Source organism: Manis javanica, chromosome 3 (assembly GCF_040802235.1).
Source record: "Manis javanica isolate MJ-LG chromosome 3, MJ_LKY, whole genome shotgun sequence".
In the NCBI taxonomy this organism is placed as follows: Eukaryota; Metazoa; Chordata; class Mammalia; order Pholidota; family Manidae; genus Manis; species Manis javanica.
In genome coordinates, this window is record NC_133158.1 from 208,803,212 (window position 1) to 208,826,316 (window position 23,105).

Here is a 23,105-nt window from a genome sequence, read left to right on the forward strand (position 1 = left end):
TGCATCTTTTTTTTTAATGGTTACTCTAGGAATTACAATATACATCCCTAAGTTTTCACAGCCTCCCTAAAGTTAGTATAATACAAATTCATCTAAAATATAGAAACTTGGCAAGCTGTATAGATCTATTTCCTCTCCACCCACACGTTTCTTAAGGTTGTTTACACAATAGACGTCATCTCTGTTACATTTATGTTCATTTTAAACCCCATAGGTAATTTCTTTTTGCTTTAATTGTCAGTATGTATATTTGGGAGGGAAATAGTCTTCTAGAAATGCTCAAAGGAGAGCTGCAGAGGAGAGCCAGCAACCTCTTATCTCCCTGACCTCCACTGCCATCACGTGGCCCATCGGACAGAAATCTAGCATCTCTTTCTTCCAGCCCCACATGTATCGCACTAAATATTTTGTATGTTGATGGCCTCGCCTCTCCTGTATATCCCATGCAATATTTTTCCTTTATATCCATGTACATAGTAGGCACAAGTCATTAGATATAATTTAAAGTTAACTGGGTCCCGTGCATTTTGATTTCCTTTATCTGCCAGCCCACCCACAGACAGCTAAGCTAACTCTCCCTGGTGCCCTTGGCAGCCCCTTGCTTCTTCAGTAAGGTTGAGACCTTGCTGCTTATGTCGTTGAGAAAGCGAAAGATGTCACATGCAAATGTCCCGGCCCCTCTTCACCAGACCCTCCTTCCTGCATCTCTGTCCACCGTGCTCTGTCTGCTCCCGTGTTACAGTAAGTTCTTCCCGCATTATCCAAGGCCGGCCCTTCCCTTTCCAGGGCCCTTCTGTCTGAGGTGCCCCGTTTTCTGAAGTGTTCATTTTCCCCATTAACAATGTGTTGTAATAGTTCCCGTCTTAAACTTGACCTTGTCTCAGGATTTCCTTCCAGCCAGAGCTGCATTTCTCTGCTTTCCTCTGAAGCAAAACTCCCTGTAAGAGCAGGCTGTCCTTGGTCTCCCTGCCTCCATTCTTTCCTGACTCAGCTCCGCACAGGCCGTGGCAACCAGTGGCCTCAGCGGTCCCTGCACCCACTCTCCATGTCTCCTCCATGAGGCCTCAGAAGCCGACAGATACGGCTGACCTGAGGAGGAGCAGTTGCGGCATCATTCTCCTTGTTTCCCGTTTCACTGCCGCTTCTGTGTGCGTTTTCCTTGTTCCTCCTTTTCCCTCCCCTCCTGCCCTTGAGGCATTTGAATGCCCTGGGTTCAGTGCTTGGGCTTCCCTGACTAAACTCGCGCTCCTGTAGGATTGTAGGCTTTCTCCCAACGTGAGGTCCTGTCAGTGTGCTGTGGACTTCAGACCTTCAGTGTCTGTCCTTGGCCTCTTCCCTGAATTCTAAACCCCAGTGCCCGCTGCCTTCCCTGGTCCCCGCGTGGCTGTCTGCTGAGCCTCACACTTAACACGCTGGTCTGGAGCGTTTCCTCCCGTCTGCTCTTCTGTTTTCCTCACCTCAGTGAAGGATGCACCATCGCTCAGTTGCTTGTGCCCCAGTCCTTGGCACTCCCCTTCCCTTTTCAAGTTAAATTTCCAGCCCCATTATTTTGGCTGTCTTCACGGCATTACCGATGTCCAGCCATCCTCCCCTCCTAACTACTGCCCCTGTAGGCCAGGCCGCCGCCTTCTCTTGCCCAGAGTGATTTCCTGGCCTCCAGCTTTGCAGACCCTTGTCTTGGAGGCCAAGGAGCCTGCAGTGGCCAGGGCTCTCCTTTTGAGAGGCAAGTCGCACTGTGTCATTTCCCTCCTCAAGACCGTTAGGCGGCTTCCCTGTGTGCTTGGAGTAGTCTGCAGCCCCCGCCCTTCCTCTGGCCTCCCTGGCCTGGCCCTCTCCTCTCAGCTTAGTTCTTAGCTCTCCTCCTGCTCACTCGGCTCCACCCGCGCTGGCCTTGCTCTGCCCCTGCTCCGCCACGCGCACGCCTATGTCAGGTCTCTGCACTCGGCTCTGCATGGAGTGTTCTCCCCTCAGTACGTGCATGGCTCATTTCTCACTTCACTCCGGTATCTGCTCAGGAAGCTGTCCCCGAGCACCCCAGAACAGCAGCACCCGCCTCCTGCCTTATCAGAGCCTATCCTCTTATTGCTACATTATTTTATTTCATGGCATTGTTGCTATATATGCGTTTCTTGAAGTTTTATTTTGAGATGATTGTAGATTCACTTGTGGTTGTATGAAATAATATGAATAAAGACATCTCGCATACCCTATCCCCCTGTGTCCCTCAAGGGGAGCATTTTGCAAAGCTGTAATATAGTGTCATATCCAGGAAATTGACACTAATATACTTTGACAATATAAATTGACACTAATATACAATGGCTTTTTTTCAGATTTTGCTGGTTTTACATGCACTCATTTGTGTGTATGTTTGGTTCCATGTAATCTTACCCCATGTGTAGACTTGAGACCACACTACATACAGTTAGGATACGGATCAGTTCCAGCATGGGGTTCCCTCATACCCCTTTTTTTGGAGCCATAGTTTCCTGCTCTTTCCAACCCTCCCAGTTGTTCTGTATTTTATATTGTCTGTTTGTCGTCTGAATGTGTGGCAGCTTTGTATTCATCATTGTACCTCTAGCACCTGGAAGAGTGCCAGTCACATCATAAGTGCCCAACATATTTGTTAAATGCCAATTGTAAGACAGTGCTCTGAGGGTTTTAGGGGGAGCCTTGCCTTGTCTGATGGCACAGTTAAGTTTTTGATTTCTTAATCTCCCTCGTCAGCACCTTGTCCTCTCCCTTCCCCAGCCCTTGCAAGCACCTCCGACTCCAGCAATAAAACTGGTCGTTATTCATTGCTCAGCTCAGGTTAATTTTATGGAGCAAGTCATAGGTCTCATGAGTACAGGCAGGCGAACAGTTAGTAGCTGTTTCATGGAAACCTTGTTAGATTACCATGGGGCTAAAACTCCCTGCTTATCTTTACCCTCGGTAATTTTTAGGTAGTAGCTTTTAGTTGTTAGATTTGAATGAAAGTCTGTGACTGTGCTAGTTCTCTGTCTTCATTGTGTGTACCCCATTGAAATCCCAGCTGTGGTTCCCCAAGCATGGTATGTTAGGGTTGAATTTTTTCATAGTGTGTTAGTCCCTTTGTAAATATGTATTTTTGGTGTAGATCAGAATGACTCAGATGTCTTCCACCTCTCATATTTATATGCTTGTTTTGAAGGAGTCAAGACTGCTGACACTGTGGAGGGCAAAGGACCAAGTAAAGCTGTTTCCCTGGACAGACTGACAGAAGCGAGCACAGAGACAGCTCCTGAAGTCAGGGCGCTGGTGACCCCACTGTGCAGGAGGGCGCTTTCCTCTTCCGAGACCTTTGGACTTCGTTCTGTGCTGAAGAAACCCTCTGTTAAGCTGTTTCTAGAAAGCCTACAGGTCATTATCGAGCTACATTTCCTAAAGCAAATTGAGTAAAACCTCACTTGGGTTCAAAACAGTACCTCTGAAATGACACACGTCATCCTGGTTTAAGAGGAAATGTCTCATTGTTTCCTTCCTTTTCTCACTTCTAGCGCTGTGCAATTTTCTTCTTTTTCTTTTTTTTAACTGAGTATGGAATAAAGTATGTCAAATTTAATATAGGTAGCCTATATTTTACATAGAGTTTCATGGTCATTGATACGTGAGAGAGAGGTCTTAGGAATAGTTTGGTGAGTACTCGCTGGCATTGATTCATACTTTATATGATCAGTTCTGGCATATATCATGTACATGCAGCAGTAGTGCCCCAAGAAAGGTGTTAGCCTCATTTATATGAACTTAGGCTTCAAGTTGATACATGAACCCAGAAAAATCTCATGTTAAATCCCCCATACGCTGTAAAGCAAGGGAGGTGGTGAGGATAAGCTCTGGTTTCAAATCCTGGCTATGCAATTTAAAAGCTGGGCAAATTGTTTAGCCTTTTTGTACCCTGGTTTCCTGACTTTTGGAAGGACAATATTAGTACCTCCCTGACAGGGTAATTTGACCATTAAGTGGGATAATAATGTTAAGTTAGCACAAGTGCCTGGCAAATAAGTACAATTTTTTTCCAATCTATAGGCATTTTAACATACAATTGTGCCTAGAGATCTAGATCTAAAGCCAAAGTGAACTAAACTACCTTCTGTCTACATGCATCTGGACCATTGTTATTTCAAATATTTTAGCAATTTTCTGGTGAAAGCTGATTTGGGTCTACACAGCACTGCTCACTCATATCTTATTATTTGTTTTATCTTCTCGAGATGAATCATCTTAATGATCTATAGAACTCTTATTGAATTACAATGCAAATATTAAGTCCTGCCACAAAAATCACATGAAGGCTTTCACAACTGATGGTCCTTTTACTAAACTGCTCCAAGTCTGTACATGTAAACAATTGGAGTTGTTTGCTAACTTTCATGGTTTTAATTAAAAGTAAATGTACAAGTTAACATGAACTTTGCTTTGTAAATTCACTTATCCCATAGGTACTGTGGGTATTTTCCTGGTGAGGAAAATGAAACTGACTTGGGAGATAGTTGATGAAGGACATTTGTTTAGGGCTGGACTGTTGCTTAGAGAAGGAGCTGCTCTTGGAATGGGTGCACTGGAGAAAATGGAAAGCTCTAGCAGACAAGGCGTGGTCGGGTTAGGATGAGACGAGCCTTCATCCAGCCCCCAGGTCTCGCGCTCCTGCCTGACCCCCGTGGCCCTGTGTGCAGGCTTGCCCTGTTCTTCCTCTGCTGCTTGCCTGCACTACAGCCTTTTTTGGAGAAGCACAGAGGGACATACACTACCTTCTTTCCTTGTTCCTAACTCAAGAATATAGTAGCATAGATTTATACACCTACAGATGATGTGGTTCCCATGTTTGAAAGACGGAGCAACTTAGTATACCATTTACCTATTTGTTTTCTTCTTGTTTTAGTGAAATTCTTACACCCCAGCCCATGTATACGGTCTGTGTCCTCTGACACCATCTGTATACACTGTAATTCCATCCACTCACATCTCCTTTAACTTCACTTGCCAGATCAACAATGAGGGAATTAATTTAGCTCACATTATGGATTTCTATTCTTTAATTTAGGCCTGAAATACTATTTACTAAAATAGAATTTAAGGAGCACCATTTATCTTTGGGGGTAATCGGGGTTTTAACCCAGAAAAATTATGAAAATAATGGTAATCTGCATCACTATAGTATCTACTCTTGGCAGAAAAGAAATTCAAAGTTGTCGTTCTTAGTGACTGTGTGTACTTTAATGTGTACGGTTACTCATCAGTGTTTATTTTTAGGAACATTGTGACAACCTCTGTGATGATGCACCTCATCCAAGCTTAGTCTCAAATCTTGCAAACTGTTGCAAAGAATTCAAAGCAGGTAAGAAATTCACGGTTATTTTGAAGTGTGAGGATACCATTTTCTTGTTACAAAAAGTCTGGTATAGTATATGGTATTTTGAGTGATCTGCTAAATGCGTTGATGCTTAAAATCACATGGGAATGAAGAACAGTTGAGAGGGATGGAATCTCTTCGGAGAGTCTCAGAATTGCTCTATCACTTCATCTATCCATTTTTGCTTAATGGTAAAATTTGTAAAGGAAATTAACACTCTAATTTTGTAAACTTCTAAGATACTCATGCACAATTTATTTGAAAATCTATTACCATATTTTAATTAGAAATACTGCTTATCTTTTGCATTTTGAGTTTTATTCCTCTGCAGACCGCTTTATATTACACAAATTATAGCTGAATCTAGTTTTGTTAAAAGAGTTTAGGATATGCCTTCTAGATAAGAAATACAGCTTGATTTAAAAATATTTCCCATTTTATTATCTATAGATGATCAAGAAAATTATAAAGTACCAGCCTTTGTTAATACGAGGAAGAGGAAGAGAGTTACTTTCAGAGAAGACCTAATCCCTGAAGTGTTTGATGAATCTTTGCCAGCAAATACTCCACTGCGGAAAGGAGGAACACCTGTTCGTAAAGAGGCTTTAGGTAGTATCAGTCCCCTGCTACTTGAGCAGTCACCAGTTCCTGAGCAGTTATCTCAACCAAACTTTGACAACAAAGGGGAGAATCTTGTAAGTGTGAAAAAATGTAGAGCAAACTTGTTTATATTTTCATCAGACCTCAACTATTTTAGATGAGCAGTAATTATGCTTTGAAATCACGAAATGGTCTAAATGATATGTCATGGTATAAATTAATGCATTTTTCTTCAGTATATTACTAGCTTTCTCCTATTAAAAACTATTCCCGTGACTCTTTATAGATAGTATATTTCGTGGAACCTAAATACTGTTGATTGTAAGATGTGCCATTATTTTATGTATCACTAACAAAAAATACTGAAAATTAAACTGACACACCACGAATTGGAAGATGTACTCAATTTCAGAGATGTTAAAATGTGAAAGAGCAACAGTCTTAGAATTAATATGCTATAAATATACTGTTATTTTTCTATAATGAATTTCTACACATGGAATTAGTAGATTAAATATAGGAACATTTTTAACTTTTTGATGTGTGTTGCTAAATTACCATCCAGAAAGTACATGTCAATTTAGACTCAGCGTTATAAATGGTTTTATTTTACCATATCTTTGTAAACTCTGGGTATTAACTGTACTTTTTAAAATAACTTAATACAGGGAAAAGGTGGCATAAAAATGTTTAGTTTATTCCTGTGGTTTGAACATTTTTCACTTGTTTATAGACCGTATGAATTTCTCTTCTTGAGAATTGCTTATTAATCTTCCTTACCCCTTTTCATATTGGGCCCATAATTCATTCTTACTTTTGCTTTTATACTTTTGAAATAAAATACTCCTGTTTGGCCAAGATGGAGTAACAACGACCTAATTTGTGTTTCCATAAGAAAGAACTAAAAAAAAACCAAAGTATACAAAACAGGGATTCTCATGTTTGAACTTGAAGGAGAACAGGAGAACAGGATAGTAATACCTGAGAGGGTGATAGCAAATGAGGCAAACCTCAGGAGAGCCTCAGTTTAATGCCTGGGCTGAACTTCCAAGCCATATCACAGAGTGGAGTTAACCTGGTGCCTGGGGACAGTCTTCATGAATTGAGAATATGGAGTTGGGGTCTAGGGAAGAGAAAGAAGCTGGAGTTCGAAGGGTAGCATACCAGTGAGGAGAGTGCTGTACAGAGTGCTCTGGGATCTGCAAAGGGTCCTGCTCAAGTCCTCAGCTGAGTACTGGTCAACACATCTTGTGAGTAAACTGCCCAAGGCCAGGAAAAGACATTCTCAAGTGGAACAGAGGGGACAAGCCCTAGAGCTCACACAGGCAGGAATAGTGGTTCCACCAATCTGAGTAGAAAAACCTTGTAATTCAGAAGGCATCTGGTGCTCTGGAAAATGTTGCTATTGCCGTATTAGTGGAGCAGAATTAAACTAAAAGCCAAACAAAGCTTAAAAGTAAGCCTTGAAAGGATCCAACTTGTATCCAGGTAACTTACTGCATTGCTAACAAAGCTCAAGAATGACAAAATTATTTCAACACCAAACAACAGTAAATTAAAAATGTCTAATATCCATTTAAAAACTAATAGATATGTAGGAAAAGATGCCCCCTAATGAGAAAAATCAATAGATCGAGAAATGACAGAGTAGAATTTGTAGATATATCAAGAAGAGTTATCTTAACTATTTTATAAGTTCAAGAAGATGGAAGGATTGAACTTGTTAAAAACATGAGAGATATAGGAAAGACTCAAACTGTACATGAAAATTAGGATCTCTGCAAAGAAAAATATGTTACATGGGATTAATATCTTATTAGAGACTGCAAAAGAAAAGATTAGTGAACTTGAAGATGTAGCAATAGATATTCTCATTGAATCAAAAACAAAAACTGAACAAGAATGAACAGATAGTTGGTGAACTGGGACAGCTTCAGGTGACATAATATTCATGTAATTAGAGTCCCCAAAGGAAAGGGGAGACCAAAGAAATAGAAAAGGTATTTGAAAAATAATGGCTGAAAATTTTTACAATTTGAACAAATTATAAACCCATAGATCCTAAAGTTCAACAGATTTCTAGTCAAGAAACATGAAGAAAAGTACACAGGTACATCATTACTTAAATGACAAGTGGCCTAAAAGGAGCCAAAGAAAAAAGACACATGACATAGAAACAAATATAAGAGACGCAACAGACTTCTCATCAGAAACTATGCAATCCAGAAAACAGTGCAATGGTTTCTTTTAAAGCTGTGGTTAAGTACTTAGAGAAAAAGAAAAAAGGCCCCTCGTCAACTTGGAATTCTATATCTAGTGAAACTATCCTTCACAGTAAAGGTGAAATAGACTTTTTCAGACATGTGAAAGCTGAAAGAATTTATTACCATAGCAGATTAGCAGTTGAAGAGATGTTAAAGGAAGTTCTTTGGTCAGAAGGAAGATGGTTCCAGATGGGACTCTGTATCTGCATAAGGAATGAAGAGCGCTGGAAATGCTGAATGTGAGGGCACATAGAACACTTTATTTCCTACTGTTAATCTCCATAGAAGATAACTGTTCAAGGCAAGACTAACAAGAGCATATTATTTGGTTTATAACCTATGTAGATAAAATATACAACAAAAACAACATGGCATAAAGTCTGGTATAAAATGGCAACAGAAATGTGTGGCATGCAGCTAAAGCAGTGCTTAGGGGGAAATTAAAACTTTTTAATTTAAGTATCATTGATATACAATCTTATGATGGTTTCACATGAACAACATTGTGGTTCCAATATTCACCCTCGTTATCAAGTCCTCACCCCCACATTGCAGCCGCTGCCAGCAAAGCAAGATGCTATAGAGTCATTACTTGTCTTCATGCTGTACTGCCTTCCCTGTACCCTACCTAGTGCTAATTATAGTGCCCCTTAATCCCCATCTCCCCTTAGAGGGAAATTTTTAAAACTTAAAGCCTGTGTTTCAAAATAAGAGACATCTCAAATTAATGATCCCAACTCCTACTTTTAAGCAATTAGAAATAGAAAAGCAAATTAAAGCCACCGTAAGCAGAAGAAAGGAAATAATGAAAGATAAATGCAGACATCAATGAAATATCACTCCAATTAAAAGATTGTGCTTTACCACAGTAATCAAGACAATTTGGTACTGGCACAGGAACAGAGCAATAGACCAATAGACCAATGGAACAGACTAGAGAGCCCAGATATAAACCCAACTATATACGGTCAATTAATATATGATAAAGGAGCTATGGACATACAATGGGGGAAATGACAGCCTCTTCAGCAACTGGTGTTGGCAAAATTGGACAGCTACAGGCAAGAGAATAAAACTGGATTATTGTTTAACCCCATACACAAAAGTAAACTCAAAATGGATCAAAGACCTGAATGTAAGTCATGAAACCATAAAATGTGTAGAAGACAACAACATAGGCAAAATTCTCCTGAATATAAGCATAAGCAACTTCTTCCTGAACTCATCTCCTTGAGCAAGAGAAACAAAAGCAAAAATGAACACACAGGACTACATCAAACTAAAAAGCTTCTGTATAGCAAAGGACGCCATCAGCAGAACAAAAAGGCATCCTATATATAGTATGGAAGAATATATTTGTAAGTGACATATCTGACAAGGGGTTAACATCCAAAATATATAAAGAACTCACACACCTCAACACCCAAAAAGCAAATGACCCAATTAAAAAATGGATAAAGGATATGAACAGACACTTCTCCAAAGAAGAAATTCAGATGGCGTACAGACACATGAAAAGATTAACATTACTAATCATCAGGGAAATGCAAATTAAAACCACAATGAGATATCACCTCATACCAATAAGGATGGCCAGCATCGAAAAGACTAAGAACAACAAATGCTGGTGAGGATGCAGAGAAAGGGGAACCCTCCTACACTGCTGGTGGGAATGTAAGCTAGTTCAACCATTGTGGAAAGCAATATGGAGGCTCCTCAAAAAACTAAAAATAGAAATACCATTTGACCCAGGAATCCCACTTGGAATTTACCCAAAGAATACAACTTCTCAGATTTAAAAAGACTTATGCACCCCTATGTTTATCGCAGCACTATTTACAATAGCCAAGTTACGGAAGCAGCCCAAGTGTCCATCAGTAGATGAATGGGTAAAGAGGTGGTACATATACACAATGGAATACTATTCAGCCGTAAAAAAAAGAAACATCCTACCATTTGCAACAATATGGATGGAGCTGGAGGATATTATGCTCAGTGAAATAAACCAGACGGAGAAGGACAAATGCCAAATTATTTCCCTCATTTGTGGAGTATAACAATGAAGCAAAACTGAAGGAACAAAACCCCAGCAGACTTAGAGAATCCAGGAAGGGACTAGTGGTTACCAAAGGGGAGGAGGGGTGTGGAAGGGCAGGTGGGGAGGGAGGGAGAAGGGGATTGAGGGACACCATCAACAGAACAAAATGTTTAGTCCACATGGTGTGAGGGCTCACAGGGAAGACAGCGTAGCCCAGAGAAGGCAAGCAGTGAATCTGTGGCATCTTGCTGCACTGATGGACAGTGACTGCATTGGGATATGGGTGGGGACTTGATAATATGGGTAAATACAGTAACCACATTGTTTTTTCATAAGAGTGTGTATCAGTATACCTAAAAAAAAGGATTGTGCTTTAAAAAATATTAGTAAATTTCTAATCAGATTATTAAGGAAAAAAGAATACTCAGATTACCAATATAAGGAATGAGGGAGGTGACACCCACATATTCTAACTTCATAAAATGATAATAAGGGAGTTTTATGAACAACTTTGTGCCCATAAATTCACTAACTTGGATAAAGTAGGTATATTCCTTGAAAGACACAAACTACCAGTCACTTAACTCTAGAAATAGGTTGCCTCATTTAGTCCTATTTCAACTAAAGAAATTTAAGTTGAAGTTAAATTTTAGCTTTCCCACAAAGAAAACTTCATGTCCAGGTGATTTTACTAATGAATTCTACCAAACATGTAGGGAAGAAATAATACTAATTCTACATATACTGTTCCAAACAAATTGAGGAAATGGGAATGCTAATCAATTCACTAATGTCCACATTAACCTGACACCATAATCAGGCAGATATGATAATAAAAGAACACTATATAGTCTAGTATTCTAGTATAGTGAGAATGCAAAAAGGTATAATATATTATGGCCAGGTGAGATTTAACCCAGAGATGCAGTTGGTTTAATATTTGAAAAACAAGTCTATATTTTCACCACATTAACATACTAAGAAAAACCAAATGGTCATTCCTGATAAAAACTCTGAGAAAACTGGTGATTAAAATAGTTTTTTTCAACCCGACAAATTCTATCTGTGAAAATATAACAGGTACTGACAATTACAAGGGGAGAAAAAAGATTTGTCGTCTGCATTTATGCTACCATTTTATGTTTCCATGAATAAGATCTTAATGTTGGGTTGTGTTTATAAGTGGGTTGTTTTATTTTTTTGGTAGGAGTTAAGACATGGTATATTCATAAACTAAAAAGTAACTTATTAGTGGATCATTATGGCTACTTTCATCAAAGTTTTTATTTTTCTGATGGATTGCAGTTAGTAAAATACGATTTCAGTAAAGGTGACTGATAGATACATAAAATATCATTTGTTTTTACATCTGATGTCTTTGTTTTGCTTTGATTTTTTTTTTTATTGGTTTCCTATCTTTATGCTTATTACAGTTCCACCCACAAAAATGAATCCTTGTCATTTTCTTTTGGACACATTTATGTTTGCTGAATTTAAGGATGTTTAATTTCTACTTTTATTTTTCTTTGTTTAGGAAAATATAGAACCTCTTCAGACATCATTCACTGTCCTGAGTCCTCTTTGTAAATCTTCAAACTCTGAGACTCTTTCAGGTAGTAACTTTTGTTTTCTTATATCATTAATGTCATTTTTAATATGTGTATATATAAAGCTTAATTTGGTGATTTCTTTCTAAAGTTTTGTTTCTATTATAATAGTGCATACATGGTTAAAAAACCAAATAGTACAGGAAAGCTTAGAAGAAGTCTTATCCATCTCTTTCTATTCCAAGTCCCACACCTCATAATCACCCCATATTTTACTTCCTTAGATTGGTGGCCCCACTTTCCAAGTCACAGGCAATGGAGTTGCCCTCTCAACTCTATTAAAGTATCAGCAGTAAGGTCCTTTTCACAGTGTGCACAACTGAGTGATACGGAACATAAGGGTCACCCTTCAATGTCCAAAATTGTTTGTCAACATTAACATGGCATTTGGGGCATGTGTACTTACCAAGGCCACTGGCTTTTTTTATGATCATGACAAGGCATCAGAGATCTCTCTGAGCTCCCCTTGTGAACCAGGACTTGCCTGGCCGATGTCATGGGAAAAGCACGTAGGATGAGAACCATTATTCATGTCTCTTCCCTGGTCAGATCCTTTAATGGCTTCTCATTGGCCCTAAGACATAAATCAAGCTTATTAGCACAGAATCAAAAACTGTAGTTCATTTTGTTTTGTTTCTTAACGTGGTTTAAACTGTTTCAGTATGTGCATAACTCCCTTGGATTTTTGTTGGAAATTTATGTTGGAAAACATTAGAAAAGGATGTTAAATTAGAGCTAAGACTTGAAGCATAGGCTCTCACATCCCAAAGCCTACGCTTTTTAATACCATTATACTGCCTTCCCCTTACACCATTAAAGGTAATCAAATTAAAATTTTCCTGAATGTTGTATAATTAAAGCATTTTCATGGTCGTTTTAATGTCCTTTATTGCACCTTCATTGTACACAACACAGTTTGGAGTGAAATGGACATCAGTGAAAATACAGGTGTTACTGTAATATGATTTAACCTGCTGTCTTAGGCAATAGGTTTTGCAGTCTCCATGGAAAATGGCAAAAGTTTCTGGGTATTCAGTAAATTTTAAAGTTTAAAAAAAAATTCTGAATCTTAAAATTTGTTCTTCTTGTTAATCTAAATAAATAGGCTATGATAGTAAAAGCAAGGGAGAGAGTCCAGAAGAGAATCCAGTGTGTCTGAAAGACGGTGGCTCTTAGGACTTACTTTATTAGCTGCCTTAATTTTGCTTATGTCTTGCTCACCAGGCACTGAAGATACCTTTAGTTCTTCAAACGGCCACGAGAAAATAGCCGCGCATAAAGTTAGTAGAGTAACACGGACCTCAAACAGAAGTGTAAGTGTTTGTACTTGGTACAGTGTACTTGTTTTTAAAATCTTATAATAGATCTTTTTCTGTTTTCATGATCAAATGCTTATGGGTAAAATCTTGGTTTGATCACTGTCATTAACAGCTAATACCTTATCCTACCTAGCATGTAGCTAGGGTATGGCTGTTTTTCTGATTTTATTTTAAAAGTAATTCTGTTGGAAGAAAAAATACAATGAAACAAGAAGCTTCCAGAGTTTTTGTTAAGGTGGAAGGTAATCTGTTTGGAAAGTTCATGTAGGATCTATGTGATTTTATGAATATCATTGAGATAAAAAGTGGAAAAGAGTAGCATGTAATTATTAGAGGCAGAAGTGACATAAATACAACTTTTTCAAAAACTGTAGTTCATTTTTCATTTCTTAACACAGTTTCAACTGTTTTCAGTATATGCATAACTCCCACTGAATGTATCTTTCGTTTTTATTAAATGAGATACAGTTAGATATTCATCTATGGCATTATAGTGCATAAACATAGGGTATACTGTTAAGGGTTTTTAGCTGATATCGTTAGATAAGTCCAGAATTCCAACTTAGATAATCTAATGTTTCATGATTTCCGCCCCCATAACCCAAGAGCAAGTCCATGTTAAGTCACAAATACCTAATAAATATTTGAAGAGTGAATAAATCAAGTAATTCTTAAGTTTTTTTTTTCCTTAAAGTAATTGGGCAGAGTACATGAGCTTCTGGGTCTGTCTTTGATAGATCAGAAATTAGTAATTACTGTTTTCCCCTATTTGCATTTGAGTTGGTTAAAATACTTGTGATGGAATTTGTTAATTAAAAGGAAAGGGATATAAAATTGTAGAAGCAGTGTGGGAAAGGAAATAAATGCAAGAGGCATGCAATTAATGTAACTGCTTGTGTTTTATGGTACTCTTGTAATTTTTCTACGTAGCAATTGATCAACTTTGCAGAAGAGAGTGTTTGCAGCATATTTAATACAGAAGCTCAGCCTTGTAAAAAAAAGAAAATTAACAGGCGATCTCAAGAAAATAAGCGCTCAAACAAAATACATCCTAGAAAGAATCAGGTAAGTGTGTGGTTAAAGATAGAATAAACAGTAGAAGTGATCCATTTCTTTTTTGTATGATTAGGAAAACATGGAAACAAAGTTTTTTCTAATTAACACCGGACCAACAGTACTAAAATCATCTTACAGAACAGAAAGGGCCTTTTTGGCAACCTCTTCATTGTGCTAAGTATGTCCAGCCCAGTAAATCATTGGTACTCTGTGTTAGAGTCATGCTTGTCCGTGAGTCTAACCGGCCTCACCCGTTTGGGGAACCCTCTGATTTCTTAGACAGGGATGAGTATACCATCTGTCACTTGTCCGATTCTGCTTCTGTCCGTGGCTGGATCATTTCCCCACATTTAAGGAAGGATTTAGAAACCGGCTCAGTTTTCCTCCACGCTTCAATGCCTGTGCTGCTCTGATGAGATCACCGGATCTTTATGGGTAGCCGATCAGTACCTTAACCCAGTGACCAGGCTCCTCTGCTGCAGCGGTCTGGACCTTCCTCTGCCATCTGCCCAGCTTGTTGGTCCCTACGGCCTTCCCACTTAGTAACAGACATCATCCGTCCTGTTCCCTGACCCCAGGCTCCTGTCTCGCAGCTTTTTCCCTCCGTCACTCATGTGCCTCTGCCAGCATTGATAATCCTCTGGCCCCTCTATTTACTGTCAAGCTTTCAGATATCCCTTAATTTCTGCCTCCTTTCATTTCGCTTCAGCTTTAGCTTGATCTCACCATTATTCCCTCTCCCATCTAACACGGCTGTTGGAAACACACGGGTGCTGCTGCAGATGCAGCATTGCATATCCTGTCTGACCTCTGGTCTCATCCGCCCGACTCTGCCACTTCACTTAATTATTTGTCCGAGGTATTTAGTGACTTAGTGTCCTTCGGGGTCTTGTTCCTACCTGCCACCTCAGCAGCATTTGACATAACTGAGGGCACTCCGTTACCTGCTGAAAGCTTGCTGCTTTTCCTCCACCTAGCCTTAGACATTTGCATTACCCAGAATTCTACTCTTTGCCCTGCTAAATTGTTTATTTTCTGGGTGATTGCATATGCAGCATGATTGATGACTCCTACATCTTCCTGAGCTATAAACATATTCAACTACTAGACATTCCTTTTAAACCATCCCACAAGCAGCTCGAAAATCAGCATTTCCCAAACCAAGCTCATCGATTTCACCCAAAGCAGTCGCTGCACTTCCGTCCTCCTGCTCCATGGAACAAAGACTGTTGCCTCCTTGGGTTTAAACGTGGCACAAACATTCTCAAGTCAGCAGAGCCAGAAGAAACTGGAAGTTTTCCTGGTTGGGTTCCTTTCTTAGGTCACACGGTCCTTTGGAAGCTCCCCTTTCTGAAAAAAATGCACCGAGTTCAAAGATATGCATACATCTTATATTACTGCATTAGAAATTGGCTTCCTTGATTCTCTTTACAAAAATACTTTTACAAAGAGTGTATACCTGATTCTTCACATAAAGTCAGTAGCCATAGAGTTCAAGAAGGACTGAGCAGTAAGTTTTGCCCTAAGCCCTCCCAGGACCCCACTGAGTCAAAATAATTAATGTGATGAAAGGAATAGAGTTAGAATAGCAATGAGAAGAGGAAGGAGGTGAGGAGGGGTATTAAGCAACAGACAGCAGCCTTCAGTGAATTTCTGGAAGACAAAGCAGATGGGAGCATGTTGACAGATAAAAGAAGTGGAAAGATTTACAGCCCAGAATGTGCTGGGAGGGAGCTAGAGAGGTGCTGGAAGCCAGCTTGCTTACGGGGATCCCGAGAGACTCTGGGCCCAGTATTGGCGCATGCAGTGGATGGTGAGAGTGAGAAGCAGTGAAAAACAGAGAGGTTACTTGAAGTCCTGTGTATGGAACGACTTGCTCCTGTTGGCACCCCAGCCCCCTTCCCACCCTGAAGCTTAGAACAGGTGTTAGAGCCCTCGTGCTGGCACTGGGGAGTCCCACATGCCTGACAGCAGCTCCTGCCCTGTCCCACACACAGTTCCTAGGAGAATTTCTCTGCAGGGAAGAGACTGAGTTGGAAAGTAGAGGAAACCCGTTATCCAATCTTTTCTTAAGAATCAGACAACTGAGAACCAAGAGCCTGAAAGACCAAATCTAAACAGCTGAAAAACTGACCCGAGAGAGAAATGTGACTTGGGGAATGAATGGACACTTTACTTTAAAAAATAAATATTCTAACATACTCATAGTTAAGAAAAATATTATCTGCATCAAACTAAGAAGGGGATGCTATGAAAAAGGAGAGAAGTTTTTGCAAAAATACAAAACTTTCAGTAGTTGGACTAGAAAATAAAGTTAAGGATATTCTGCCTGAAGATAGAGCAGAGGAGAGACAGACTAGTAATAGACATGGAGGACCAATCTAGAAAACTTCGTGGGCATCTCAGAAAGAACATAGAATGGGAGAAATTGTCTAAATAAAAGAAGAGGATTTCCCAGAACTGGAGAAAGGAGCCTTCAGATTAAAAGGATCTATTGTCATACCTAGTACCATGGGGAAACGCCAGGACTTAGATGTGCAATGTGAAGTTGATCAGTGATGGTAACAAAACAGTGCACTTTTCCCACTAGGAAGTAAGAACCAGAGTGGTATCAAGTTTAACAGCAGTCTGAATGCTGAGATAATGCAACAGAACATTTAAAGCTTTGAAAGGAACTTAGCCAAATTCAGTTAAGTGTGAAAGAAAAAATGAAGATATTTATACTCTCAGGGACTCTGAAAGTGTGTTTTGGATATTGCTGGAGGAGATAGGATAGCAAAATGAGAAAGTAAACTTGAAAATTCAGGACACAGTGGATCTAATAATACAGGAGAGCAATGCAAGGGAAATCTCTGGTTATAGCTGTTCAGCCAGCACAGAGCAACCAGCCCAAATTTGAGCAAGTGGAAAGGTGCCCCAAGGAGATCTGTGGGGGTGGGGGTGGAATCTAAAAGACCTATGATTGATAAAATGGGAAACGAGCCATGTAAGAAGAAAAAGAAAAGCAATATATACTAGTTCAAATAAGTCTGCATACAAATGTTTTGGAGCAAACAGGAAACAAACTTTAGTTTGTGGAATTTCAAGCAATAATGGAGTGTAGGGAAAATATATTTTGTAGTGTTAGGAATAACCTACAGGGGGCACCAGAGGAAAGGAAAGGAATGTGAGCTCTGTCCTTGGCAGAGGATGAAACACTCTTACCGATTTTCCAGCTAAGAGCAAAGTTTTACATTTGATTGTTGTACAAAAGAATCCAAGTGTATCTAATAGCAGATGGTGAAAAGTGGGTAGAAACGGTGCAGACAAGGGCATTAACAGGTTAGTGGTTAATAAGAGTGCGGGTTCTGGAGCCTGGGTTGTAAATCCTGGCTCGACAGCTTTCTAGCAGTGGAGGCGTGGGCAAGGCTCTTGATTCCTCTCTTGGTTTTGAAATGGATGTGGTAGTGGTGTATACATGTAACATGCGTAGAACAAAGTCTGGCCTTGGTGAGCACTGTGGCTGTTATTATCATTAGGGATTCAAGATAATATTTTAAAAGTTGGTGAAAAGAAGTAGAAATTTACATTCAGAGGTAACCAGTAGGAGAACCAAAGTCAGCCTAGGCCAGAAGCAGGTTTCGCCTAAGTGAGCAATAGTCTCATTTTTCATGGCAGGGAGTCAGCAGCCATCTGGACTGTCCTGTGTACTCGAAATTTGCCAGTTAGTAGATCTCAAGTGTTCACCACTTACACACACACACACAGTGACTGGTACCTGTGTGAGGTGATGGGTCTGTTTATTACCTTGATTGTGGTCATCATGTCACAATGTTAAGTCATTGTGTAGTATATTAATTATTGTGTTGTACACTTTTAAAAAGTCACATTATACAGCCTAAATAGTATATATACGATTTTTATTTATCATATCTCAAGAAACCTGGACAAACTTTGAAAAAAATAAAGCTGCTGACTTGGTTAGCATTAGAATTCGTGAATTCCTTTATAACCTAGAAATGGAGAAAGTTTCCAAAATATGACTCAAACCCAGAAATAGTGAGTTTGGAAAATAGTAAATTTCACTCTATTTAACCCAAACAACATGGAACATGCATGAGGAAAAAAACTGCAAGAGAAAATTTAAAAGACAAAAGAAACTTGGAAAAAGTAGTGGCAATTCCTATCAAACGCCAGAGGATTAATATCACTGAATTTAAAGAGTTTCTAAGTTGAATAAAAAATTCACATCTCTAATATTTCTAAAATTACACAAACTTGAAATGAAAATGGCCTTTAAATGTATGTAAAAACATGTTCAGACTTGCTTATCATCGTGAGAAAACTGCAGCTGTTACGTGTTGAGAGATCACTTCTTACCATTTCAGATTAGTGAGAACCCAAAAGCTTCGCAGTGTATTGTTTTGGTAAGGGTGGGGAGTAAACAGCCGCGCTCGCGTGTTTGCTGGTAATGCAAGTCTCAGTGGAGAACAGGGTGGTAATATTGAGCCAATTAGATCTTCATTTTCATTTTGGCCCTGCAGTCCCATTTCTGGGAATCTATCTCAGAGATCCAGGACAGAATTGAAAGACGTCATCTGTGCAGATCGCAGCCCTCTTGGTTTTCCAAGACATGAGAAACAAACCAAATACCAGTATGTGACGAGTGGAATAAACGAAGCTGTGTTCACAAAGTGAGAATTTTGCAGTGAAAAAAGAAAAAATTCCAATACTGCTGTGGAATGATGCCTATTGTGCTGAGAAAACCAAGTTACCAAACGGGGTATATTGGAAGCTCCCTGTGCTCCAGGGGACTGAGATGTGCTCTCCCAGGATTCACCCCTCGGAGCCCTGATGCCCAGCACCTCGGAGTGTGGCTGTGTCTGGATGAGGGGCCTTTGAAGGGGCGATTAAGTTAGGGCTGTTTGATGTGTCCGAATCCAGTCTGACTGGTGTCCTTGTAAGAGGAAGTTTGGACACAGAAGGAGATGTTGGGCACCTGCAGGGAGAAGACCCCGTGAGGAGGTGGCAGGAAGGCAGCCATCTGCATGCCGAAGAGGGAGTTCCCACGAAGCCCAGCCCAGCACCTTGATCTTGGACTTCCAGCCTCCAGAACTGGGGGAGAATAAATAAGTACTGTTTAAGCCACCTGGCTGTGGTATTTTGTTATGGCAGCTAATATGTCAAACTAATGTACTACCTTTTATGTAAAAAAAAATAGGGAACATTAAAAATAATAAGTTAATAATATTTTGAAAATTATGTGTAGGTATACACATACGCACATAAAATCTTTAAATATAAAAGGAGAATGAGCCAAAAACAGTATGGTTATAGGGCGAGGGGACAGGAAAGAAGGGAGCTCCGCTGGGTGGGGGCCCTTGACAGGCTGCACATGCTTTGGCCACTAAGCTTTGCTTTTCTTTTGGGTGGTGGACTCCTTTGACTGTGACCTTGAAAAACGGAGCATCAGCAGATTGTATACCCTGATGACATTGACCATAGTACATTAACTGACCTTGTGGAGCCTGTGTTACACACTGATACTAAGAGCATAATTTGCCCTTAGACGTATTGTTTCCTGTATCAATTCTCAAAGAATTAGGAAGGAAGTAAAGAATGGGACTAGCTAACCCATGGCTCTTACTGTGGGTCGCACCCTGTCTCATCCAGTCACACATTAACTTATTTAATACTACGGCCTTTCTGGGGTATGTGCTGTCGTGATTCCGATTTTGCAGATGAGAATGAGGCACAAGGAGGTGGGGTAACTTGCTTCAGATAAAGCTGTTGAGTGGCAGAATCGGGCATCCGACGCCAAAGGCCAAATGTTTCTATTCTGTGACTCATCTATAGTCCCAAGTTAAGATTTTTCTCTTGGCTTCCACATCCATTGACCAAGCTATCATTTCCCCAACTGTTCCATGGAATGTCAGCACATGTTCCAGAAAAAAAGGTTCATGGAAAAATAACAACCCAGCATTTTCCTAATGTATACCGAGATTATTTATACCAAGGAATGACTGCTCAGAGAACTTAATGTTGAATATATACTGTAAATCACCAAGAGGAACATTTATCTTATACAGTTCTAAAATTATTTTTCCCTGGAATGTTTTGTTCCTTTTTGTTTATACAGGCTATCTATAGATATCTCAAGGAACATACAGTTCTGTGCCATTTCTGTACTCTTGAATGTCACCACTCTTCACGTGATTGGTTTCTATGCTGTCACCCAAACCTCTTTCTTAGATGCAAAGTCACACGTTGCCACTCCCTAACGCCCTCACTGCCCACCAGGGCCCTGCCCGCCTTGGTAGCTCCTGCCACTTCCATGCAGGCCCCGCAGTGCCAATCACCACTCTGCCCCTGCCCTGATGCCCCTCCGAGCTCTTTCAGTTATTCTCTTGCTGAAGCCCTGCTGCACCACTCCTGTAATGGCTAAAGTCTGTCATGGTATGTATGTTAAAATTAACTTGCCACCAGACTGAGCTTCTAAAGAGCACATCTTGTTTGCTTTTAATGTGTCATAGCTAGCAAGTTATTACCTGCACACAGAAGTTTCTCCGTAAATGTTCGAGTGGATTCCATTTTCCAGAAGCATAATTATTAAAAACATGTTACTTATGTTGATCTAAAGTCTGGTTCTCAGTATTATCACATGGAATATATTTCATTTTTTTGTTCATAACAATCTTATTTCAATATGTTTGCATTTCCCTCAAGTCTTTTCCATATGAAACTTGTTTTTAACATATAACAATAGTTCTGTTATTCATATGGCAGTCAGAATTGGGTTTAATACCACATTTCATTATTAGGCAGTTTTAATTTTTATTGCGACCCACATGTTTTCCCAGCCTCTGCCCCTCATCTTCTATTTATACTTGTCAAAATCCATCTGATTTTGACCTTTTCAAATCTTGATGAAATCATTTGTTTGAAACATCTCAGCTAGCTTTGTCTTACCTTTAAATTTTATGTACATGCCTCTTATTCCATAATCCAGATCTGTGAACAAAAGAGTCTCCTATAACGTCTAGTAGATAACTCATTTTAGGTTAACCCTGAGTTATCTGAAATACATCCTAGTTACAAATATCTCATATCTTAAGTCTGTCCAACTCTACAGCATCTCGTGTATTTTTCACTCATCCAGAACATAGTTTGGCAAATCCTCTGGAAATACAGGACACTACCCTACAATTTGTAAACTGAGTTCTGACTCATATCTGATTTGACTCTATAAGCTATGTAGCCCCTGACCCCGACTCAGCTTTCTAAAATTTCAAATGGAGTAACTGGTCTTAAGCTTTTCTGTAAAAATGAATGGGTCAAAATTGCACATGGTGCTACCTTTCTCAGTGTTTTAATACATTTTTTCAGGCTTTCAAAAGTTGCAGAAAGAAGAAAAAGAGCAAGAAAAGCGTTCAGAAGTCTTTATATGGGGAAAGAGACATTGCTTCTAAGAAGCCTCTCCTGAGTCCCATTCTCGAGTTGCCCGAGGCCTCCGAGGTGGCACCTTCCGTTCCAGGCATGTGGAGGGTGTGTTCAGGTATCCCATCCTGCTTCTCTTTACACTCTGTCCCTTCTCTTCACCCTCTTTGTTCCTATTTCACTCTTTATTTCCCTTTCGCCCATTCATTTTGTGTAAAGATTATGTAATTAAAAAATAGGAGCTTTTCCGCCTAGTACCCTGAGAATTTCCAGTTAAGGAAGCAGTGGTGTATCAGTGTTACATCCCGGAGACCCTCAGAATCTGAGGGAAGCTCTGGATCCGCCACCCAGCAAAGCTCAGATCCAAGATACTGCAAACAGTTTTAGGGAAAATAATCTCCTTTTATCCTGTTTGCTTTTTAAAGTGTTTTGCTCAAGTAAAATGAATTCTGTTTGGTGTTGTAGTCCATCATTCAAAGTAGACAAGGTTTGATGGCTCAGTAAGGGATTTATCTTTTATAATCGAGGGCAGAAATTTCAAAAACATACTTGCCCTGTGATGTTTCAGTAGGGTTGGCCCTGCTAAACATCTTCTGGAAAGAACATTCCTAGATTGAACTTGGTTACCATGAAAGCTTTGTTTAAAAATGAAGATTAAGTCAGTTGATAAACTAGTTAGATAAAAATTGGATTGGAGTTGGCATCTGGTGTGTAATGCCTGAGTTTTAAATTGACTAAAGCATGCTGAAAATAATAAGAGTATGTGCTCATTTGGTGTGTTAATTTTTTATACAATTATTTTTAAACTAGCCATCCCTGTCAGTCATCAGATATTTATAGCCTGTGTCCCCATCACCACATGCCATGCAGGATTTATAACAGATTCAAGGATGAATAAGGTACATATCTCTACAGACTCTTGGCTTCTGCCTACTTCTTTACTTCAGGAAAGCCCCCAAATGTAAGCAAACACAACCATGACCGCACAGTCACCCACTCAGCTCTGGCCCCAGGGCACCAGCAGTGGCAGTTCCGTCCCACCCCAGCCTCTCTGTGTGGTACCTCTGGGGATGGGGTTCAGCCACCCCACGTCTTTTTAATCTGGCCTAACACTGCTTATCCTTTAAGATTTAGCTGTGTTGGCTACCTTCCCAGGAAAAAAGTCTGATTTTCATTATATCTCCAGTTCCTAACAGGAGTTTTCCCAATGATGTTTAAACAGTGACTGTTGGTATACGTTTTCCATCTTGTATTTAAGATACCTGAAGCACTTTTTATCTATAACCAGTGATGTCATCTGCCTCGTGGGTTAAAGCATTTCCCTGCCTCCTTCCCTCCCTCCCTCCCTCTCCGTCTTTCTCTCTTCCTCCTTCCATCTCTCTCCCCTACCTTCTTCCTCTAGTATGTCAATTTCATGAAAAATACATAAAT

The 23,105-nt window shown here is 39.8% G+C and overlaps 1 protein-coding gene across 7 annotated transcripts in view; it reads left to right on the forward strand.

Moving 5' to 3' along the window:
* Positions 1-23,105, forward strand: part of CDCA2 (cell division cycle associated 2) — an 82,489-nt gene that overhangs the window by 12,985 nt on the left and 46,399 nt on the right. For 6 of the 7 annotated variants that reach the window (XM_073232704.1, XM_073232700.1, XM_073232701.1 and 3 more), the window contains 7 exons: positions 3,176-3,384; positions 5,275-5,359; positions 5,825-6,069; positions 11,811-11,889; positions 13,108-13,196; positions 14,133-14,267; positions 21,624-21,792. In XM_073232704.1, coding sequence (XP_073088805.1) covers positions 3,176-3,384; positions 5,275-5,359; positions 5,825-6,069; positions 11,811-11,889; positions 13,108-13,196; positions 14,133-14,267; positions 21,624-21,792 — 1,011 coding nt within the window. The remainder of the gene's footprint in view (positions 1-3,175; positions 3,385-5,274; positions 5,360-5,824; positions 6,070-11,810; positions 11,890-13,107; positions 13,197-14,132; positions 14,268-21,623; positions 21,793-23,105) is intronic. The other variant, XM_073232705.1, reaches the window with a different exon arrangement.